This window comes from Tiliqua scincoides, chromosome 3 (genome assembly GCF_035046505.1).
Source record: "Tiliqua scincoides isolate rTilSci1 chromosome 3, rTilSci1.hap2, whole genome shotgun sequence".
NCBI classification, from domain to species: Eukaryota; Metazoa; Chordata; class Lepidosauria; order Squamata; family Scincidae; genus Tiliqua; species Tiliqua scincoides.
The window spans coordinates 230,618,283-230,628,025 of NC_089823.1; the positions used below are offsets into that span (position 1 = coordinate 230,618,283).

General features: G+C 41.4%; 1 protein-coding gene across 2 annotated transcripts in view; it reads right to left on the bottom strand.

The window, feature by feature from the left end:
- Positions 1–9,289, bottom strand: part of PEX5L (peroxisomal biogenesis factor 5 like) — a 68,115-nt gene extending 58,826 nt beyond the window's left edge. The window contains exons 1-2 of one of the 2 annotated variants that reach the window (XM_066619774.1): positions 9,227–9,289; positions 4,583–4,687 (exon numbers count right to left, since the gene is read on the bottom strand). In XM_066619774.1, the coding sequence (XP_066475871.1) occupies positions 4,583–4,651 (69 nt within the window). In that variant the 5' untranslated portion in view covers positions 4,652–4,687; positions 9,227–9,289. The remainder of the gene's footprint in view (positions 1–4,582; positions 4,688–9,226) is intronic. The other variant, XM_066619775.1, reaches the window with a different exon arrangement.
- Positions 9,290–9,743: the final 454 nt, after the last annotated feature.

Genomic DNA, 9,743 nt, shown 5'->3' on the forward strand with positions numbered 1-9,743 from the left:
GACTCCATTGAAAAGCATTTTGTCCACGGTGATGTGAGGAGCATGAAATTTCTACTTTTCATTAGACCTGTGATGATCCATTCTCACATGTCTATTAATCACTTGATTCAGCAACAAATAGTGGTTTAGGCATCACCTGACCCCAGCATGGTACGACCTCTCCTGGACAGAACTTCTCTGATCCCAATTATCTAAACTCTGGTACCATTCTGTTTATATTACTACCACACATTATACGCGGGACTGTCTCTGAAGATGGCCAAGAGACTTTAATTACAAGAGATGGTAGCACAGTCACTAACTGGGACCAGGTTTGGTGAACTCATCCAACCCGTCATTGTATTTGCTCCTGGTCTGTTTGCAGGACAGTCCAAGGCACAGAGTTAACTTGTAAAGTCCTAAATGGTTTGGGACCAGGAAACTTTTATGACAGGGCTTTCTCAGTGGTGGTGCCTCAACCCTGGAAAGCTCTAATCAGAGAGGCTTGTCTAGTATCCTTTAGCTGCCAGGTGAAGCTTTCTCAATTTGTTCAGGTAGATACCAGATTTCAATCTGGCTCACTCATCCTTCTGCTGCAACTGTTTTATGGTGGTTTTCATGTATTTTATTGTTGCTTTTGCCTTTATTTTGTCAGTGACTCTGAGAGGTTTTGCCTAACAAATGAGATAATTGTTTCTTTAAAAAATAATTTAAAAGGGATCAATGTACATTGGTTAGCCAAACCTAGCTTAAGCTGATGTACCGTTACAGCTATAGCCATTTCCTTCCACAACGAATAGTTGCTTGCTTCTGTTCAAAATAAATTGCTCTATAGCATGCATTTCTTGTACAAGGGATGCTATGGCAAGAAAATTCTTCACAAATCAACATAATGTACTTTAATTTTTTTTCATAGCACATGGACCCAACTATTGGCATACTACAAATATCAGATATCTCTATTCTGATGGAAAGTGAGATTAGGCAAGATGCAAAACACATCGTCTCCTGCTTGTTTTTTTTCTTTTTACATAGCTGCCATTGGGCTCTCCTGTGGACTGGGATCACACTCAGGGTGGAGGGAGGCTTTAACCCTTTACCCTGTACCATTTTTCTGCCAAAGACTGCCTGCAAGCAGCTGCTTCAAGGTTAATTTTTGATGGCAAACTGCATGGCAGCAACGGGTTAAAGCCCCCCTTCCCTCACATAGTAGTCCTGTTCCAGATTGGATCAGGTATTCCAAATCACATTTTTTAAGCACATGCACACAGACACATGAGACAAGGGTATGTCTAATCCCCCCCCCCAACATTTTTCCAGCAGTTATTCTGCAACAGGTGGGAATGTCCACCTGAAATGTTATTCTTTACTATGTTCTTCTCTCTATGAATTGCTGTTATGATTCTCTTGTCCAGGCATTGTAACAAACATCACCCCTGGGGTAGGGAAGGACCAAGGGAGACCCCCAAACCAGCCAGGACTCAACCCTCCTCCACCACTTTCCACAACCCCCAAGAGCAATGCTTATTTATTTTTGCTCACTCCAAGCCCCAGGTCCCATCATACATGTCCCTGGTCAATCACTGCACCCAATGTTTTATATAAAAGATTTTTATTAAAGCTTAAGGAGCTTCAACTGCTCCAAAAAGACATAACTACATGCAACACAATAGCTTTAAAAACAAGAAAGATCTTACCTAAAGAGAGGCTAAAACTACCATCTTACAAGTCTCAGTATTGCTTCCAATATCATAGCTGTAAGCTCCCTGCTCTCTGTTTTCAGGCACCCAAACCCAGGTTTTATTCTTTAAGTTATTAATACCCTACACCTGGTTAACCAACACCCAGCCTAAACCATCTTAAAGGGAAAGGGACTTGCCCCACCCCGTGACAGGCATATCTTTCTTTATCAGTCTCATCTGGTGCAGAAATTATAATCTACACAGTGAGAGAAGGTGCTCTTGCCTTGGGCAGACAGTTGAACTAAATGACCTTGCTTCAAGCTCTACCTATGCAACACTTCTCTAGAATGGTAACCATTGAAAACAATGAGGTTTTCCCTGAGGTTAGACTCCCATAGGGCAGCAGTAAGTTGGTAAAAATGCTGACCACATCAGTCACTTGGTTATCTCCCATACCACCAAACTTGGTGGAGGGATACTGGCAGTGGAAGTATTCAGCACACACAGCCACATGATTTGGACAATGCATTGGATCAATGCTTATACACATACAGAGCAACATGGGAGTCTAATCACAAGGAAGTGTTTTTGGGGGATGGAGTGGGTAGGTGATGCTTTCCGTGTTGTACAGGAAATGCATAAACTGAACTCAAATCTTTATGTTATTCTTGAGGCACTGCACTATTCCAGGACAAATGTTCTCAACAAAAGGTGGATACAAACAGGCTAAGGACATGGGCATCATAAAGCAGCAAGACATCTATGCAACAGGTGTACAAGAAAGAAATGTAGCATGACCATAGATTGAAAAACTGATGCGCGGAGTGCAGAGACAATTATCAGAAATACTCACTCATCCACTTGGTTTTGCCTCCTCTCGGCTACATTCAGCCAACTGGTGCATAATGAGGATGAAGTCAACTCGTACACAGCAAGGAAAAAAGTGTACATAGACTAACATATATACAACTCTTTATTCTGAACAGCTGTATTACAAACGATGATCACTAGTGAATTGTTATGGACAACTAGTACAAATGGGGCACGAAGCACATTATAAATCAGGTGTCTTCTCAACAGGTATGATTCATAAAATCATTGATGTAAAATCTGAATAGAATGTATCAGAGAAAGCATCCTATTCCATCATCCAATTATGACTGTTCAGGGCTGCTTCACACATGATGTTTTTCCTACACAGACACACCCATGTCTTCATTTACTGCATACATTCCTTGTGCACACTAAAAACAAATAAATCACAATCTTGAAAGGTAATGATGCACACAGAGAGACTTTTCAGTCAAACCCATATAGGAAAACTATTCCATGTGAAACAGCCCTAATACAGGACATTTTGAGTTTCCGTATATATAATGCAGCATTGCAAATCTTTAAGAGGCAATTGATGGGAGGGCCTTTCAGCAGAATATTGTGGGCTGTTACTAATTCCATAAGCTACCTGAATTGTGGGTATATATTTTGGACAATCCATGTACAAAGTCTGAGCTGAAGACTTTCAACTATCACTGACCTATTTCAAATAAATCATTAAATATTTACAGAACACTGGGAACTGTGAAAATAAGAAGGAAACAGGACTTGGATTTTAATGAAGATTAATTTTTAGACACCTGCTAGGTAGAGAAGACCAGTTGTCCTGTTCACTATAGACTACCAGTATATGTACTATCTTAAGTTTTGTCAAAGAACATGCATCCCAAATCTGGCAATTAGCTTAAAATGTACATGACTTCTGTTCCTAAACATGCTGCATAAAAAATATCACAAAAGTTGCACATAGATCCTAAACCTATTAACCTAGACATGTTCTATCACTTCTGCAGGGCTTACTTCCGATTAGATATGCTTAGAATCACATAATTATTGATTTGTATGATAACAGCCCAATCCCAACTAGGGCTGAGCCACCCATAAGGACAATGGAACATTGTTCTGCTGTTGTAAAATGGATTTTTGTGGCGCACACAGCCATTTTGGGACCACTGTCACAAACAGCAGCAGAACAGGAGGCTATCATGTGCTAGCCACAAGCAATTTCAATAAAATAGATTTGTCTTCCTTTATGGAGATCAAATACTGCTGTGGCTACTTGTAAAGGGTACCTAAATGAAATGAGGGAGAGTGAGCGAGAGTATTTTAAAGGGATTTACAGCACAAGCATATGTATATCTACTCAGAAGTAAGACACATTCAGTGTGGCTTACTGCCTGGAAAGAGTGTATAGGGTTGCAGCCGGAATGTATTATGCCAAATAAAACCTTCATGTAGGGCTGTTGCATATAGTTTTATCAATATACCTTTTATTATGAATGTGCATTTATATATACTGTATTATGCAATTATGGACAGGATGGTTCACAGTTGATGGTTGATTCACAGTTCAATCAGTTTCAGGTAACTCTACTGGTAACTGACATATGTACACTCTGGTTCCATAAATCATTTTACTTAGAACATCTGTTTTCTTTTACTTCCCAAACTTGGATGTACAAAGGTGTGAGTTCTTACAGCACCGGTGATTCTTTTTTTCTCCGTATATATTATGTAATAGATATTATCTAAGGGGCCAAGCTGAAGTTGATTTGCTAAAGCTAGAAAGGCATCAACTGCAGTACCATTGAACAAAATATGTACATTTCCAATGTAATTTGGATTGAGGAATGGCCATTCTTATACAGCTCCTTTTTTGATTAATAAGCCATTTCTGCCCAACGTTGCATATACACAACAGGGACCAAATGTGTACACCTGTGGGCCAGGCAGAAATGGGTTTTAAGCTCAGAAAGAGTAATGATCTTATTTGACTCCAACAATAGTAACCATTCTCAACTAATTGCAGTCTCCATGAACATCAACATATGTCAGCTTCCTCCTTGGAATCCTACCATTCTGCCCACCTGTGATTTCATAGTAAGGAGGGGCTTTTCCTCGGCCGACTCCTCCCTCGGTATCTCCTTCATCACCATGGCAACAGCCTTATCTGCCGCCCTAGAGCCTTTCCCCTATAACAGTGAAATCAACAATGACTCGGGTCAGGAGGAAACTTAGCAACCTGTTACAGATATATCAATACCTTATGGATATTATTAGTATCATTAGCAATCCCAAAACAGACCAGAAATTAAATAACCATGTCAAGTGGTGGAAGCAATTATTTTTGGTTGCTGAAAAGAAAATCACCAGTTGTGCAATTAAAAACAATAACTGTGAGGTCATTTGTCGTGCTAGTGAAGACATGCGATGCCCAAGACTACAAGACACTTCATGATAGCCGTTTAAGATCATACCATTCATGAGATCATTTTGTACTCCTGAGGGAATGATGGTTACTCTCAGGCCTCCACCCAGAAGCCAGGGGATGGTTTCTACACATATAATGACCTATACAGAGATGTGCAGTGGGTGGGGAGGAAGGTGAGGCAGAGCCTCCCCACCAGAGTCCTTCGAAAAGTACTGCCACCATGAGAGGTGCCCAAGTATTCACAACCCACACATTATGCGCTATGTGTGTGGGTTGTGAGTGCTCCAGTGCCTCACATGGCAGAGGTGCTTTGTGAAGGACTCTGGTGGGGAGGCTCTGCCTCACCTGTCTCCCCACCCACCACATGTCTCTGGACCTATAGTGAGCTATAACCTTAAAAAACTCATTATACCTACTTTGTTTCTCAAAATTAGTTCCTGCACTCTCTGGGGTAGTACAGCAGCTAAGAGAGTACGCAACAAAGGAAGGCAGGCTCTGGGGTCAATTTTGCTTCTGCCATGGGCGGCTATAGGCAGCTCACTCTCAGCAATGAGGATAGCAATAGTGATTTAAAATGCTGTTGTAAAGATTGTAGGAAGATAATGCGTGTGGAGCTCCTTGAGTCCTCTCAAGCATTGTATAAATACAAAGTAGTATTATTAATGAAATGACAGAGCCGTGCAGTTTTCACAGAGCTTTCCACTGAACTTAGAAGCTGTAGGTTTGGGCACCACATGTGATATTATTTATAACAGAAGTTAAAGCAAGTGGCATAAACAATTTCTCTATTTTTCATTTTCAAAAGACAGCATGCCAAACTCTTTCATTGTCAGTAGTCCTAGGGTAAATTCAGACCGTCTGTAACAACTCATTAACATGCTGACAATCTCATCGGATAACTGCTTTACTCCCACTGATGGTTCCTGTTCTTGGAAGACAAAACATCAATTTCATGGAAAGTCACCATGTGACAAATGCTTCAAATGACTCGGCTATCATGTAATAATTGCAACCATCAAGTAAATGACCTGCTGAGCATGAAACATCTCTAATTTCCCACTGAGGCAGAATGTACCCATTGGGATACTGCAGTACTTCAAAAAATGTTCTCCAAAGTTCCATTATTAAAATCAGGCATAAAGTTGTAGTTAATTGTTGAGGGGGAAATTAAAGGTGTCAAAATAGATTTTAAAGAATAAGCTCCTGAGGGAGGCAAATGAAACAAAAATCATATTTGTCTGGGAAACTGTTCTCTTTAGAAAATGTAATGAATTCCCCTTCAGATACATAAACAGAACACAGTAAAAATACACTTAGAAGAAAAAGTAATTATAAAATAAATAGAAATTTATTTTACAGCAGGACTACTTGCCTATAGATAGACAAGGTTCAAATTCTCACAAGAAAAAGCGCCTTTAAACTCCCACTGGTTTTAACATCCCAATGCAAGTTTGAACCAGCTCCATTCATAGTATGAATGTAGATTTTACAGAAAGCATTTCTTTTAAAGAATGCATAATTTCTCTTCAAAAGCTTGGTGAATGGTAAATTTGTGGAGATATAGATGGCAGAGTTGAACCTTTGCCATTTTGCTGTTTGCATACCCATAGAGAAGTACACTAGCAAGTCAGCCCACATAATCAGAGCATCGCTGTATGTTGAAACCATTCTGATGTTGCATTATCGCCATCACTTCGATGGTCGACTGACTCCACATCAGCCTTGTCTTCTGGGGCCATCCAGTCATTTTGCAACAGCACAACTTGCTTCAGCTGTTGCAAAAGGCTGCGTGTGACAGCCCAATCAAACTAGCTTATATGTTTGTTCATCCTTCAGTTTGCAAAAAAAATTATGAGCATTTTAAAAGCAGCTGCAAGGCTGCTTTGGGGTACTGAAGGGCAGTGGCATTGGTAATATCATGGTTCTGCCCAGTAGATTCTGATCATATTTAGCTTTCCCTGATACATGGCAGAAATTTGCAGAAGCTGTTTTTTCAGAACTCACTGCATATGTGTTTTCAGTTGCAAGGGAGGGCCCCAGGATGCAGGTCTCTTGTTGTCTTGTGTGCTCCCTGAGGCATTTGGTAGGCCACTATGAGACACAGGAAGCTGGACTAGATGGACCTATGGCCTGATCCAGTGGGGCTGTTCTTATGTAGGGCACTGGAGACACTTTTTAAGTAATCTCTGCCATATGCTGCATCTGTCTTCAACTCAAGGACGGCAGGCATGGAAGGTATCAAACCAGTCCTTTTAATCAGAAGTGGTAGCAAAGCATGGCCTAATAAACCACATATACAGAAATCAGCAACAACACACATGGTTTATGCCACCATCTTCCAGAACAGGGGTGCTCAAACTTTCAACTTTAGGGATGCTGAACCTTTAACAAGTGTATAGAAGAGAGAATTTCAGCAGGTACAGCTTGTCATCTGTGGGATGACAAGTTGCACCTGCTGCAATTCTCTCTTCTATACACTTGTTAAAGGTCCAACATCCCTAAAGTTGAAAGTTTGAGCACCCCTGTTCTAGAAGGATAGAATCGCAAATGCTACATCAGAACTACACAGCAGCGTCTCAGCTCTGACAGTAGATCAATTGTCAAAAGGGCACATGAAAGGCTTCATGCACGTGGGAATATCACAGCTCATTGGCTCTGTAGATGGCACAGAGTTGCTTGCTAATCCTTTTGCTAATCCTTAGCAATACCTGTTGATGGGGTAAGACAAGGATATATGTCCTTTATTATATCTGCCTGTGCTGTACAAGATTCAAAGACAACTGTGGGCACAATCCTAACACCTTATGTCAGTGCTTTCCAGCACGGACATAAGAGCAATACAGCTCTGAGGTAAGGGAACAAACATTTTCCCTTACTTTGAGGAGGCCTCCGTGTGTGACACCCAACTGCAGGAGGCAGCCCACGTCCCATTGGCACGGCTATGCCAGTGCTGGAAAGCACTGACATAAGGGGTTAGGACCGCACCCTAAGTTACCCTGGAAAAATGCTGCAAATCAGTGTAGACCAGGGGCGTCAAACATAAGGCCCATGGGCGGGATGTGGCCTTCAGAAACTTTTTTCCGCCCCTGTTGAAATTGGGCTCTTCCAGAGCCACCCTTTTAGCAGCACTGCTTCTGCCAAGGTGTCACTTTGCTGAGCATCTCAGCCAAGCTGCACAGTGATACCTCAGCAGAAGCAGCACTGCTAAAAAGGTGGCCATGCTCTCCAATAGTTTGAATCAAAGCTTGATCATGATTTCATATTTTCTCTTCTGTCATTTGCAGCTGATGAGTTCCTGCCTGAGAACAAAGTGCATATTTCTGGCCATCATTTGCTTAATGCTGTCACTTCCTGCTTAATGATATCACTTCTGGCCCTCAACAGGCACCATGAATGCTATTTGGCCCTCTATATGAAATGAGTTTGACACCCATGGTGTAGACAAACCTTACCTAGATGAGCCAATGGGTTGACTCAGTATATGGTATTCATATGCGTGACTACTGGAACACGTGTCCATAAAATCTGCAGGAGTCATGAGTCGATTTTGGATCTTATTTTCTACTAATTCATTCTAGAGACTTTTTGAACATGCTGGTTTTTTTCCTCTATGGTCTAGCACTAGGGTAAGAATGCAACATTTAATCAGAACTGGGAAAATCACAGCTTAACTAGGGAACCTAAATATTTGATGTTGGTGCATTAGGCATTCAGGCACCTCCACATACTGGATCATTTTTCCAGCCCTGTTGACAATGTAGCAACGCTTCACTCCACTGAGAGTGAGATACATCTGTTGATGATAATGTGGCATACCAAAACCCTAGCCACAGTGCAGTAATTTCTGATAAACATTTACAGTCAAAGCAATATTTCAACATAATCATTCACACCTTGCATTTACCCCTGCAATGCATGCTCAGATCAAGTGTCATCAAATGTAAGCATGCTTAGTTTCCAAATCCTTTTCGATATCCAAAGAGCTGCAAAATGCATTTTTAGTGCATTAAAGGTGTGGTGTTTTATCAGATGAGAAGCACATTCTAATAGCTCAGCATAGCAAAGGGCAAAATATGCACTGTTTGTGAGCTGGCCAACATCTTAATCAATCTGCTACAACCTCTGATGTGACAGGTGGAAAAACCATTGTGTTTGCGATATACGTCATGCGGCGTTGGCAAAAGAAGTTAATCCCTTTATGCCGAATGCTGGAATGAAGCAAATTCGGTCAGCTTGAAAGGATGCATCCAAAAACATGCAGTGCTTTTTACTACTTTTTGCACAGGAGGAAAAAACCCACCAAAGCAAAGGTCAGCTCACATTTCTGAAGCCAGAGCCACTTTTTCTTCAAGGTCTCACCTACTGCCTGAAAAGAGTCATGACACTCACATTAGTGCTTGATGTCAGGTTTTTACATTAAAAAAATAAATAAACTGGATGGTAACGATCATACAACCATCAAGGTCTATTGTTTTATTTTTTTTCCCCCAACAGGAATTGCGAGTTAGCCCTGCTTCAGTTTTGCACAGAGAGGGCTGGAGGGGAGAAGTTGCAGACATCCATAAACTTCTGCAGAAACTTTACAGTACACTGAGGTGGCTAGGGAAGAGGTGGTAGGTACTTCAGTACAGAGCTGTGGTAACATGCTCAATCCTCTCAGTGTCACTGTAGCCTTTCTAGGAGTTAAGGCAGCGATTTTCAACCAGTGTGCTGTGGCACATTGGTGTGCCGCGGATGGCTCACAGGTGTGCCGTGGGAATTTAGGGAGGGTGATCATTTATTAGTAGGGCCAGTGGGAGATGTGAGCCCCCCCCCCC